At 27.9% G+C, this 14,418-nt stretch overlaps 3 protein-coding genes across 3 annotated transcripts; 2 read left to right on the forward strand and 1 right to left on the reverse strand.

Moving 5' to 3' along the window:
* Nucleotides 1–626: 626 nt before the first annotated feature.
* On the reverse strand, nt 627–6,216 carry LOC128960566 (lysine-specific demethylase 4C-like). Its single transcript, XM_054306683.1, has 9 exons — nt 5,521–6,216; nt 4,675–5,451; nt 4,427–4,605; nt 3,452–4,370; nt 1,824–2,163; nt 1,483–1,751; nt 1,037–1,417; nt 769–975; nt 627–692 (listed from the first exon to the last, which is right to left on the reverse strand). The coding sequence occupies exons 1-9, from the start codon at nt 5,653–5,655 to the stop codon at nt 627–629; spliced, it is 3,273 nt and encodes a 1,090-aa protein (XP_054162658.1). The 5' UTR covers nt 5,656–6,216.
* A 460-nt stretch (nt 6,217–6,676) lies between these two features.
* On the forward strand, nt 6,677–7,580 carry LOC128960467 (40S ribosomal protein S11-like). Its single transcript, XM_054306556.1, has 4 exons — nt 6,677–6,815; nt 6,886–7,014; nt 7,071–7,276; nt 7,407–7,580. Exons 1-4 carry the CDS (start codon nt 6,804–6,806, stop codon nt 7,528–7,530), a joined length of 471 nt encoding a protein of 156 aa, XP_054162531.1. The 5' UTR covers nt 6,677–6,803; the 3' UTR covers nt 7,531–7,580.
* Nucleotides 7,581–9,157: 1,577 nt separating this feature from the next.
* Nucleotides 9,158–12,898, forward strand: LOC128959587 (putative uncharacterized protein DDB_G0288537). Its single transcript, XM_054305582.1, has 4 exons — nt 9,158–9,402; nt 10,010–10,178; nt 10,278–10,390; nt 10,709–12,898. The coding sequence occupies exons 2-4, from the start codon at nt 10,085–10,087 to the stop codon at nt 12,821–12,823; spliced, it is 2,322 nt and encodes a 773-aa protein (XP_054161557.1). The 5' UTR covers nt 9,158–9,402; nt 10,010–10,084; the 3' UTR covers nt 12,824–12,898.
* Nucleotides 12,899–14,418: the final 1,520 nt, after the last annotated feature.

Consider the following 14,418-nt stretch of genomic DNA (forward strand, 5'->3'; position numbering starts at 1 on the left):
TACTATTTTATTGTTTATTATACATTTAAAGTTAGTGATGAACAATAAGTATTATTATATCATCACTTATGTAGAAAACAAGTCCTCAGGATATAGTATTACACAAGTGTTTGTCTGTTTGACACCAATTATGGTGCGGGCGTTGGTCTGTCCCACGCATTCTCAGTATTTGTGATTATGTAAAGCATACCTAACTTGGATTAAGTTTGTGATACCAGTTGTTTAAATACACCAATAACTGAGCACTAGATTTGTTTTCTTCATTCGATACCCAAAATGTGAATATTATTTAGATTTAATAAATGAACAGTTTATAGATAATAAATAAAATAATTATTAGTTTTTATTTTATTGATTACATAATCAATGATATATCCATTGTTTATATCAATAGTAATTTATTTTTATGAAATAATTTTCAACAAATTTAATGAAACTTTATATGGAATTAATAATAAATAACAAAACATTACTCTAATTATATTTTAAAGTAATATAAATTTATACAGTATATAAATGTACTAAAATTTAATGAATGATGAAATTATGATTTCTTGAAAAAATAGTTAATATGTTTGAAAATACTTTAAAAACTTTAAATAAAAGTAAAATTTATTAAATAGTCTCTAATCAAGTGAATTGCTTTCTTCACTTTGAATATATTGTCTATGAGTTGCTTGCGTTGCTTCAGACTATAAATAATAGAGAAATTAGATTTAATCAATTAATGTACAAATTTATTAAATTAAAAAAAACAAAATGTGTCACCAATTTGTCTTTAACCCGTTTCGGTAGATCTTCAGTCAATAAATAAAAGTCTTCTCTTTTAGTTTTAATACGTGATTCGTCATCAAAAGCAATGACATACATAAGACAACTATGATTTCCAGTATATTTGCCGTGAAGTTGTTCTCTATTCCAAATCACTTCAATTGGATCGCCTATATCTGGAGGATCCCTCTCACAGTCCCTGTTCTATATAAAAGATAATCACTAAATATAGTTTGAAAACAATTGTTTTAATCGTTAGTTTTACCAAAATATCTGATGGTTTAACATAATTGGTGAATGAGTTATCAACAAAATGAACATGGTGCAACACCTGTTCCACTTTGTCCAATACTTTTCCTCTATAAAACCGATGATTCTTGTGTTTTGCAATCACTATTTCATTAATATTTACATCACTTAATAGTCGATCTAAAGATTTTCTTTTTTTATTATTTGTCGAATCGGAACACTTTCTGCATTTGATGACAATAGGTGTCGGCCAATCACCCGCTTCATAGGTTACTCTATGTCGATGACCACATGTCACGTGAAATGAGGTAAAACACTTTACGCATTGAACACAATAACCATTAAAATATTCAACCATTTTATTATCGGGATTTACTTTACGACAATAAACACAACCCTTTATAAAATTATTAATTAAAATTATAAGTAAAACATAAACAATATTAAACTCAATTTAAATACCATTTTATCTGTTCTTCTTGTTATTTTAATATCTGATAAATCGATTGGTTTCTTCGCGATTCCGTTTATAAACTTGACATCCGGTACAAGTAATGCACATGAGATGTGCACCCATTTCTTTTCAGACGATACTTCAATAGTTTCTTTTAGTGGACCACCTCTTAATGGACATAAAGAGCAAAAAGCAAAATACTGTTTTTGCATACATCTATCGCACTTCCAGTTGCGTTCACTTCCATCAAACAACAGATCGGAAACACCATAACATACTGTGTAATTAAAAACAAATTATTAATATATTTATAAATTAATTAAAAAATAAATAAATAAAAATACTGTACCCGAGTGTACACACACTCTGCAATCCATACAAACGATTAGTGGCGAAGTTTCCCTGGTTTCCAAAAAAGTGGTCTCATCTTTAACTTTTGATGTGAAAGCAATACTTGGTATTAATATTTGACTTGTTTTTGGTGGATACCAACACTCCAGCTCCGAGAGGTTATATTTTGAATCATTTTCATACGGCTTTAGTAGTGTACAAATGGCACAGTAGGGACTTAATGTTGACATACAGACATTGAACTTAATTTCATCGATAAAGCCCTGGGGTATTGTACCAGCAATTAATGGAATATATTGATAGTTATTCTGTATTAAGTTGTCTAATACGGTATTTTTCTGTTTAATTAAGTTATAAAATTAAATAAACATATTATAATGTCAATCAATAGATAAATTTAATATCACATTATTTTTATATGACTCAAAAAGATTTTTAAATTATATAACAAACATTTATAGACTTTCACTATTAACTGTTAAATTGAATATACAAATGGTCTGAAGTGTACATTGAAGTTAAAATATAACATATATTAAAATTAATCAAATAAATAATTACTACCGGTAATTGAAATTAATTAAAAATGTATTTGTTGTTTGTATATTTTAATTTATATATAATTTCTAAACAAAATTGAAAGTTATAACTATTTGTATGCATCGATTTCGTAAAAATGTTAATAAACATAAATGCATTTTTAATTAAATTGCTAACCATTATTTACTACGGCTTCTGTTTACATAATCTGCAATTTTGAAAGTAGCAAATAAATGTAATTAAGATAATTGATGCCGTTTTAGACTAAACTAGTAATTAAATCTATATTAATATAAAAGTTATACTTAATATAATTATCTATAAAATTAAATTTTAAACTAATTTGATAGTATGCTCTTTTACATACTATCAAAAATTATAAAAAAAGTATGAAAATAAACAATTTCCTTTAATAATTAATAAATTAAATGATATAAAAATAAAGAAATAATTTAAGTTATTACTCACTGCATAAAAACCATATTTACGAATGCAATTAATTTTAGATATAATTTGTGGATACATAAGTTGATTAATCAAATTGAAAAGTAAAAAAGTAAACAATTATTAAAAATGCTTTTATGTAGTTTTCAACTGAATTAACAGCACTTTGACTGAATCGATATGTTTATCCCAATAACCAATTAGACACCAATTAATCAATAAACAGATAATAAATTCAAAATATGAAATGATTTGAACATATTTGTAATGAATTGATTCTTTAATAATCTTTAAGTCATGAACTTATCATATATTATATATTTATATAATTATTAACATTTAGAACAATCATAAAAAGAGAAACAATTATTTTAATAACTTAAGCTTATTTTATAAACAATTTTATAACTCATTATTTTTGATTTATATGATAAATTATATGGTAATAAATATATATATTTTTATAAATATATAAAGACAATGATTTACAATTCAGAGCAAATTAATTATAAAACAATTTTCCTTTAATAATAATTATAATAAAGATTATATTAGTATTGACAATCAAGTCATATAAACAATAATTTCATGAAATAATTATTGTTTAACTATTTTAATTAATTTAAATACTCTCAAACTTACATTATTTGTTGAACTTGTTTGCAATGAAGAGTTAGCATCAAAAGCAATCTCGAGATCATCAGTTGAAGTGCTGGCCTCAACCATATTATTGAGCGCACCGTTACATATGACTGACCCGTTTGGCAATTTCAAGCCATTCAAATCATTATTCAATAAATATGTTTTATTGTTATTATCATACAAATCGGGTGCTTTAAGTATTGGTGGCTGTGCTGAAGGTTTGTGATCATCGGCTAAACATTCTTCATAATAGGGCTTTATTTGTGGTGGCGGTTGATATATCATCTGTTGATTGGATAAGTTGATCATTAATTCGCTTCCCTTTGTATTTGTTTGCATTTTATCTTCAATAACTCCATTAATTTGTGGGCTTATTAATGGTGACAAAACTGTATTATAACTACTGGTATATGAATGAAAGTTTGAAGAAGTATTACTGCTTTCAGATTTTATATTTGTAAATGATTTAGTAATTTGTGAAACATTTGAATCATTTTGTAAATATTGATTAAATTCACTGTTGGGTTGTGTTTTTGGTTGAGTACACGACGAGACACAAGATTTTGCATATGAATGCGTCAACAAATGTGGCGGAACTGTTGATTCGTGTGAAGTCTTTTTGCGTTTCTTATCTTTTTTCTCTTTAGAAGAATTTAGATTCTGGTGTAATCTATGAATTGTCTCTGAAATAGTCGGAGGTTTAGGCATTGATGAGATTGTATCGGAACTGATTGATGGTATATTAGGTGCTGCTATTTCTAAGTTCATGACATCACTTTCGGTGCCGTTTTCAAACATTTTTCGGGCGGCTTTTGTAGGAAGTGCACAGTCTTGTAATAACTCATCACAACAATCACTGTCCTCTTCCGTATCTGAAGAATAATCCTTTTTATGAGTCGGATGTCTTTTGTGTTTATTACTATAAAATAATATTAAATTTAAAAACAAAGTTATTTAAAACATTGATTTGCATACAATTTAGACATAATGTCTTTTTCATATTTGGAAGGTGCCGGTGCTGCACATATATGAGTCAAATCTTTAGGATCGGGTCCAATATCCTTTCCTTGAAGCCATAGCTCATACCTATCGGGTTGATACTTCTTGACAAATGCTTCCATACTTATTTGAACTGAATCTGATCGACAAACACACTGTAAAAATACAAATATTTTAGTAAATAAATACAAATATAAAAGTAGCGGTAAATTAAAAACACGTACTCTAAGAGCCCGTTTACCAAACTCAACCCAACGCGGAAGTGCAAAATTGGTAGATTCTGCACAATTGAATCCATGGTTATATCCGGCGTGATATGAATAGGGAAATGTTATCATAATCTCTCCCTCTTCTTGAGTAATTTTATTGAATGGAATCGAGTACTTCTTCAATACTTGTGGTGATATCAAAGTCATTTTGTGGCGCAAAAAAGCTGGACATTGTTTGTAACTATTGGGGAAAAAACCATTGGCCAGTCGTTCCACTCTTTTGCCGTGTTCTGGAGGTATTGAATACCATGACTTGGGAGCACCAAAATGCAAGAAATTAATAGAATAGAGATCCATATCCTCCGTATGCCAGGCAAAGGCCGACTTCCACATTCCGAAATAAAGATATGCCGTATTGACGCCCATTATCTTAATGCCATAACTCTCGTTAATCATATCAAGACATGTATTCAAGTTATTAATGTTAAACTCTTTGCAATCCTCGTCGGTTAGTGTTCCCGAAACATCGGCTCCATATATGGCCGGATTGAATGTAACGTTCTTCCAATACTTGCGCTCCAAATCTTCGTAATCAAAATAAGAAGGCGTCTGATATTTGGAACTATTGGCCAATTTTTTGAACTCTTTTACAGACATAGCTTTCTTCTGAATATTGTATTGTTGATAGAGTCCCTGTCCTCCGGTCACCACCTGTTGAATCGGAGCTTTTATCATGAGATCAATGTTTTCGTAACCTTTCTTTCGTGGTTTCCATTCGGCTGGAGGTATGATCTATAAAATGATATAAAAAACAAATTAATAAATTAATTCATTTGTTTTTGTTTGTTTGATTGATGTAACCTTTGCGAGACCAGCTTTGTGTGCGCCCTGACTCTCCATATACTCCAAGTACTTCGAGAAGTCCTTCATTTCTTCAATGGTTGGCCTAAACACCATAATCCTTGGTATTGCCGTCGAGTTATCGGTTAAACCCATTGTTATTATAAGTCAAGTATTTCAACAAAATATGTCACAACTTATGGTTGAAAAATGATTCAAAAGTCAATTAAAATGCTACCAAAAGGTCTCTTTAATTGCAAGACATGTCAAGAAATTCATAATAATTGACAACATTTAAGATAATAGTAAAGAAAATTAAGTGATAAATGTCTTTGAGTGGCAAAACAAGACAATTATTTAATCACTCAATCATTCAATTGATATACTATTCAATCAATAACTGATATAACAATAGTTTGATAATTCATTAATTAATTGATTGATTAGTTTAAGTGATTGTAGTTATAGTTGAATGGTTTAAATCATATGTAAATTGATTGCAATTAAACACAATTCAAGTAATAGAGTAATAGAGTAATAGACAGCCATTTTGCACACTATATGTCTCAACTGTTTTCAATACAATAACATTGATTTAACACTCATTCATATCAATACATATGATATTATAGACTACTTTAGACTCACGTACGCCACACAACACTACAGTCAATAACACTATTATTACAATACAATTACATATGATTTAGTATACAGTATATACAGTACAGTACAGTACAATACAACATATTGTTTAACACTATAGTCTAACTAATTATTCATTTAATTAAATAAATATTTAAATATTATTCCACTATAACTGAAAACATTTGTTAATCACTCTATTTTTAATAAAATATATTCAATTTTATGTATACCTATAACTAGATTTCAATGCATAAACTTTCAAAGCATTAATGTTTTTAGATGTTTGGTATACTATAACCTATGATACAGTTTAAACCATTTAATGAGTTTTAATTACAGAAAGCAAATACTAAAAATTATGACAAATATGTGACAAACAAATTGTCAGATTTAGTAATTGTGTCATTAATTTTGAAAGTTATTGTTATTTTAAACGAAAACTATTTAATAAATGAATGAAAATATTATATAAATAGTTATAATATTGTCTAATGATTATAATTGTAACGTTGTTTATGAATAGCGTTGAAGTGATTTTGATATCCTTTTCCTTTTTGACAAAACCTTTGGTATGTTTTCAACATTTTTTAACTGTTATTACAATTAATTGTTATTAAGAGGTCTTTGATTATCATTAGGTGATACTTCTGTAATCAATGGCAGATCAGGTAAGAGATGATTAAGTGGTTATATAAATGATTAATGACTTATATTTATATATCTATACATTAATTTCAGACCGAAAGGGCTTTTCAAAGACAGCCGACCATCAATTTGGTGAGAAAACCAGTGATCGGCAAACAAAAAGTCAGAAAGACTTTGAGATACATCCGTAATGTTGGCCTCGGATTCAAAACTCCACGAGAAGTAAAGTGAAAAGATTTGATTGCAATTATAAAATGTCTATATTTTTGTTATATCAGGCCATCGAAGGTTCTTATATTGACAAGAAGTGTCCATTTACTGGCAATGTTGCCATCAGAGGGCGTATATTGCGAGGAGTGGTGATTAAGATGAAGATGCAGAGGACTGTTGTTATCAGAAGAGATTACCTGCACTTCATCAAGAAATACAACCGTTTTGAGAAACGACACCGAAATATGTCCGTTCATTTGTCTCCATGTTTTAGGTAATGTAATTGATTTTGTCGACTACTGTTTACTCAGAGATAATATTAATAACGCTTTTTAATGTTTTATTTTAATTTTATTAAATGTTTTATCGATTAATATTAATTGATTTTTTTTAAAATATAACAGAGACGTAGCTCTGGGCGATTGGGTTACAGTTGGAGAGTGTAGACCACTGAGTAAAACAGTTCGCTTCAATGTCCTTAAAGTGACCAAATCTGCGAGCGCTAAGAAATCGTTTCAAAAATTTTGAATTATTGCTAAATTTGATTGAAATAAATAAACTTTTTTGATTTAAATTGATTTCATTAAATTATATTATTTGTGTAATTATATCTTAAAATAATGGTTTTATACGATTTGTAAAAACTTTATCAAACATATGATACCATAAATTTACACGTACCGTATTTCCTTACTTAATGGTAAAAAACACTACCACCCCTCGTAAATTAAACGAGGGTGTGGGGAAAGCAAAAAATGGGGAATAGGGAATTGTAATGACCGATATTTAATGGTAATTATTAAAAACGGTATATTTATATAACTTACCGATAGTTAATTAGTTATAACAGCGTTTAGCAATGAATGACATTTGTATACGTTTATAGTATTTTTACATATTATAAATCGGTAAATAAATAGCATATTCAAAGGGTTTGGAACGATTAGAGACGTCCAAATACTCTATAAAAATAGGGGGAAATTAAAATTTAGTCACAAAATATATTTTTCATATGGTAAAAACTCGCATTATTCACCATTACTTACATATGTATCTCCATTTCAGGGGAATTAATCAACATTTAACCGTTAATTAAAGTTGAATAATAAAATGGTTAATTTCTTACAATTATTGAAAATCATTATTCATAAACTTATTTAAACATTACGGTAATGTTTATTAACATAAAAATTAAATATATGTATTATATATTATACTAATGTGTAACTAATTTATTGTATCAATTTATAAAATTAGTTAATTTATAATAGAGATCAAAATAGATAAGACAGTCGCATAAAAAATGTATCTTTTAATAATAAAAAATTATCATAACATTTATTAAGTACATTATACAGTATAATATAAAAAACAAATCACAAATAGAGTATAATTTTTAGTACCGGTAATACAAAATTATAATACAGTAGTATTTATACTATAAATTATTTATTTATATACAATACAAATGATAAGATATACTTTAATAGCAAAGTTATTCAAAACAATATAATATTTGTCAAAATAAATATGCAATTTTAAAGTTTCAATTTTAAATTAACTAAAAATAACATATCGCTTAAATTAAAAGTAATTATATACATTGGATAGTTGTAAAATAAATGTTTAATTAATTATTGAAAAATATAACAATTAAACATTTAAATTTTAGTTACATATAAACTTATAAATTTTATAAAGTCTATAATTATTTGGTATATCATATATATATATTTATAAATACAAATTTACTAAATCTCGGATCACTTATTAAAAAAGTCTATCAATTTTTGGACCTATTATTTAAACAACACATTGACATCACTGTGTGTATGTATAGTATGATTATATGATAAATATATTTTAAATGACATTAATTAGTTAAATGTCAAGTTATCACATAAACTATTGAATGAATCAAATGTAAACATTGAAAACATTGTGACAATTGTCATGACTGTTGTCATGTTTAGCCACATGTAATGTATGTATGTATTAGACTATATGTACAGTATATGTATTGCATGAAAGCATGCAATTATTGGGCGTATGATTACATAATATTATAGAGTATGTGATATATAGACGTATTTGTTGGAAATGATATGTAATATAAATATATAATATATTAGTATATATTAGTGTAGATGTAGTGAATGTATGCCACGTCTGCACTACAATGCAGTCAATGTATATGTAGTGTATGTGTAGTGTTGTATGTGTTAAGTGTTTGACATTTTGAAGTCTACAGTATTTGATGATATGTTTTGTTGTATTCAATGATTGAGTGATCAGTTGAGTACTGATTTGAGTGACATTTATAACATTTAGTGACCAATTGTGGTGATGTCTGTTGTGTTGATGGTTTCAATCATGTGATTGATTGGTCATATAAGTCAAGTAAGTGTTGTCCATAACTGTCATAAAGTGGTAATCACTGTAATATGTGTTTTGATGTATTCATATGATTATTAGCGCAACAGCTGTTATAATAACTTCCTGTCATTTAATAATAATAATTGTATTAATATTACTATTTATATAACAACTAATTAGACTCATATATCACTAATCAGATGCCAATCACTATAAAAACATTGATTATTAAAAGCTTTTGTTTTAATTATATAACTATTTATGATATTTTTGTTTGGCATTTATTAACTTATATAACATGTTATGTTTTAGCTATATCTGTGATCAAATCAAAAGCAATGCAAATGTTTTTTAATTAATTGAGGAAATGGTAATAATAATAATAAATATGTAGAAAATATATATCAAATAAATGATAACATTTGAGGGCTTTATAGTAAAAGCTAAGCTATAGTTATGTTTGATTTGTGTGAAACTAATGTTAACTTTTAACATATTTCAAGTGATTACTTGTTTTATATTATATAAATTATATGAGTTATTTGGTGTCTAATTTTATTATTAGTTTCTCATAATATTTCCATTAATACATAATATGTTGATATTAAATACAAACTTAACAAATGTTTAGATGAATTGGTGAAATTGACAATTAAGACAATCGACACAATTGATGGTCATATGGTATCGATAATCAGCAAAATATATGAAAAAAATGTTGAACTCGACGGCCACTCCATTGACGGGACTGTCATCTCTGTCAGGTCCGCCTTATTTCGTCGATTTACACGTAAATCCGGGTAAGTTTGGCCTCATTTCAACACTTGTTATATCGATTGACAATTTCACTTATCTATCAATTATTATTATTTTTATTAATGTAATCAACCGATTAATAGGCGAATCCGTTTCAATACAACTTTTTGATGGCAATGAGACTGTACTTCGAGGACCGGCTACTATCACAATGATATCTCAGCATACATTCCCTCCCATCCCAATGCCAGTTCAGGTATTACTATATTATTGTCTTATTAATTAATACCGTATATTATATTATATAATATATCATAAAAATAATACTGATTTGATGTTTACATATAACTTATTAAATGCCACTTCAATGCACTCATTGAGGCATAACATGTAGTTTACATTACAAGCTTATACTGTGTGCTACAATGTCTAGTCATCGACACTATGTCCTATATTTCATAATATTTAACTTTAATATATTACTATTAATATTTAGTACTAAAATTAAATAATCATAACACACTAATTAAAAATTCAATTCAATTATTAACAAGTTTTCTAACTTTGACTATAGGTACCCCCAGGACATATGATACAACAAATAGTTGATGAAAATGGACAACTTCGACAAATAATCCTATCAGCGCATCCAAATGGCAACAGTAATACACCAAACAATGCAATTATGCCTCAACAACACCAACAACAACCATCTAATAACCAGCCGTTTCCATATTGTTGTTGTTGTAGTTATAGTTGTATGGGGACTCCACAGACAGCACCAATGCCACAGCCATTACCGCCGCCACCACCCCCTCAGTCATTACGACACAATATATTAACTTTTCCGACACAAACCACTCGTAGAAATCATTCGTTTTCTAACAGAACTTATTCTCCGGCGGTTAAACGATCGGCGCAAACCTATCTGAACAACAATTCAATTGGAAAGTCTCCGATTCGGCACAAATTGAACGCAACACCCGGTGCTTCTGTGGATGGGGTCACGAAAGTTAGCTTTTCTAATAACAAACTGACGACACCTGATAGTAAACCGTATGAATTCAATACTAATCGAGTTGTTGTCGGAAGAATGGCTCAAAATGAAACCGATTGTCTGTCTTTTTCGGACTCAAAAAATGCTATAAACAAAACGTTTAATACGGTTAACAAGCAAATGATTGCTCACAGTATTAATGATAAAGAACTTATTGAAAGCAATGGTCCGATTCTATCAGCTCCACGACCTGCCCCTCCATTCTCCTATACAAGACTGGATGAGCATAATCATCAAAATCATCAATTGAATCATTCAATCGACAATTGTTCGCATTTCGAATCTTCAGACAAACCAATTCTTTTGGAAATCAATCTCTCTTCCAATGATTCCAGAGTTTCTAACAATATTAATGAGGATATTGTTGAAGAAGATGAAGACGAAGAAGAAGTTGAAAGCCATGGAATAAACGAACAAAAAGATTTAGCCAATAAATATAACAATCAAAACAAATTAGATTTTGATAATAATTTATTAAACAAAAGAAATGATAATGAAATTGAAACGTTGCGATTGAAAGAACAATTTAGGTGTCAAACACATGAATCACACGAAGAATCTCTTAGTAACGAATTAAATGACAACAAGTCTGAAGAAGATTGTAATGAAGTTAGTGAACAAACCAACGATAAAAACTTGATTAACATTAGGAATAGTAATACTCTGAATGAAATTGAAACCAACTCTTGCATATCAAATGTAATGCAAGACAATCAACACGATGTCAATCTCAAGAATGAGTCAAATGAACAGTCTTTCAATAGATTACAGACTAATCTGTTCACAGACTTATTAAATGATAGTATTAATCAAAATGAAAATGATTTAAACAAATCTGAAGTTGACAAAGAAGTGATGGAAATCGATGAAAATCATGAATTGTCGTCCGATGAGAACCACACTAAAGAAAGTATTAGTAAATTAAGTGATGACGAAAATGAAGATTTGGATAATAGTAATAAATTAGTAACTGATAATGTGGTGCCAACACAGATAACACCGCAGAGGTCTCCCAAGCATTTACTGCCTCAACTGGAACTTCTAAATCTAACCTATACTTCATTAACTGCCAATACAGTAAAGTTAAAGTGGACACACACTGAACCACATTCTTCAGGAGACAATCTCTACGCCAAACACTTTGTTGTGGAAATGTTACCCAATAAGTGGACGGCCGCAGAAAATGAACCGGTATCGGGAAGTCAGCCAAACGGAACCAGTTTTCGGGTTGTATATCAGGGCCACTCAAACAATTGTCGTATTTCACATCTGACATCTCAACAACAATATTCATTTAGAGTGCGCACAACTTGTGAAGAGCATCTGGTTGTCAGTAATGTACTCACCATTACTACACCTGAACAACAACCTATCAATAATAAATACAACAAAAAGAGTCGCCGAGAGATACTTCAACAACAGATCCAACAACAACAGCAACAGATTCATCAACAGCAGCTTCTTCTTCAACAACAACAGCATTTGCAACAAAACTCGAATTCGACAAACACTGAGAAAAGCGAACCGACCATCAGTTCAGACCAGAGGTGTGCAATACTTCTTCTTTTGTTGTTCACTCTCTTTGCTCTCATTGTTGCTGTTCTTATACAACAACTACTATCCGACAACTAATTAACAGTTGTTTTAATTGGTTACCTGTTTATCAAATTCTAAATATTACTATAATTATAATTATTAATATTATAAATCGTGTTATATTTGATTTTACAGTAAATTCTAAATTTTATTAATTCTTATATTTTTGTGAACAAAAAAGTAAATATAAATATATTATTATTATTATTATATAATATAAATATAAAAATAATATATATATATAAATTTAAAATATATTATTGTTGTGCTGTAACTGCAATATCAGTTAATATAAAATGGCTATGTTTTTTAATTGTCCGATTTTTAATTATGCTAATAATGATTATAACTTTTAATATATATTATATAATTTTTTAAATAATTGAAAAATCGTTATAAAAATTTTTAGTTCATTTATAATCAATTGATTTATATTGGTTTTTATATTTTTAAAATTAATTTATTTATTTGTTTATATTTTATTTTAATTAATTTTTTAAATTATAATTTTATAATTTTTATTGATTTATAAATATATCAGAGCATTACAAATACGGTGTTTTTATTTATTTATTTATTGAAATGAAATTATTATCAAATGTTTGATATTTACAGTAATTAATACTTGAAATCATAACTTTATTGATTCCATCTATTGTATGGTGTTTTGCAAATTGTCATTAAAGGTAACAGTAATTATATATTAATATTAATAATTTCCTAATACTGTACAAATGTTTCAACAATTATTGTCAATTGTGATTATAATACAGTATATAATGATAATTAATAACTATTTTTTCATCTGTCATCTAAAACTCAATATTTTTATTTACTACAATGTAATCGTCAAAGCATTAAGTGATTGATTAATTGTAAATTTATTTGCATATTATGCGTAAAATCACATGAAAATAAGCATTTCTGGAAAAAATAATATCAAATAAATAACTTACAGTACAGTTAACACTTAACAATTGGTAATATATATTATTTAACAACTATTTAATGTACTCTAATGCTATATTATATATTATATAATATATACTATATGTAGACTACATTATATTAACCTTTTGCATTAAATTACTATACTGTGTATTATTATTACAATAAGTTTATATTGTATAATATGCTATACAGTAGTTAATCTTAAATTTCAATTAATAATTACCGTTACTTGTAATTACTTTTATAAATTGTTGACAAACTGTCAGTTATTGGACTTTAAATTAAATTTATAGAAATATATTATGAATTGTTATTATTTTTACTGTTTGTTATTATTACTGTCCAACAATTTTTTAAATACTAATACAAATATTAGTATCTTTCCAATTAATATATTACCAATCCGTATATTTATTATATCAGGGTTAAGCAAGGTTTTGGATTTTAGGGGGGGTAGACCGGGGTAAATTCTACAAAATTCTCGGGGGGGGGGGGGGGGGGGGGGGGGGGGGGTATTGGGTGGGGTAAGATTTTTATTGCATTTTTAAACGACAATTTTTTCAAAAATCCAAAATCAAGGGGGGTCAAGAGAAAATTCCCTAATATTCCCTTAAATTCCCGAATATTCCCATGTAAATTTGATAAAGTTCCCATAAGTTCCCGTATAAATTCCCAGGAAA

This window comes from Oppia nitens, unplaced genomic scaffold (assembly GCF_028296485.1).
Source record: "Oppia nitens isolate AA-2021 unplaced genomic scaffold, nextdenovo-longstitch-racon4-pilon3 scaffold4_pilon_pilon_pilon, whole genome shotgun sequence".
Lineage (NCBI taxonomy): Eukaryota > Metazoa > Arthropoda > Arachnida > Sarcoptiformes > Oppiidae > Oppia > Oppia nitens.

Excerpts from the sequence above, each read along its gene's own strand:
- LOC128960566 (XM_054306683.1), bottom strand. The coding sequence starts at position 5,655 with ATGGGTTTAACCGATAACTCGACGGCAATACCAAGGATTATGGTGTTT. Across the intron at positions 5,452-5,520 it reads ACAAAGCTGGTCTCGCAAAG|ATCATACCTCCAGCCGAATG; the intron begins GTTACATCAATC and ends ATCATTTTATAG. Across the intron at positions 693-768 it reads AACGGGTTAAAGACAAATTG|TCTGAAGCAACGCAAGCAAC; the intron begins GTGACACATTTT and ends TATTATTTATAG.
- LOC128960467 (XM_054306556.1), top strand. Across the intron at positions 7,015-7,070 it reads GATTCAAAACTCCACGAGAA|GCCATCGAAGGTTCTTATAT; the intron begins GTAAAGTGAAAA and ends TTGTTATATCAG. Across the intron at positions 7,277-7,406 it reads CATTTGTCTCCATGTTTTAG|AGACGTAGCTCTGGGCGATT; the intron begins GTAATGTAATTG and ends AAAATATAACAG.
- LOC128959587 (XM_054305582.1), top strand. The coding sequence starts at position 10,085 with ATGAAAAAAATGTTGAACTCGACGGCCACTCCATTGACGGGACTGTCA. Across the intron at positions 10,179-10,277 it reads CGATTTACACGTAAATCCGG|GCGAATCCGTTTCAATACAA; the intron begins GTAAGTTTGGCC and ends ACCGATTAATAG. Across the intron at positions 10,391-10,708 it reads CCATCCCAATGCCAGTTCAG|GTACCCCCAGGACATATGAT; the intron begins GTATTACTATAT and ends CTTTGACTATAG.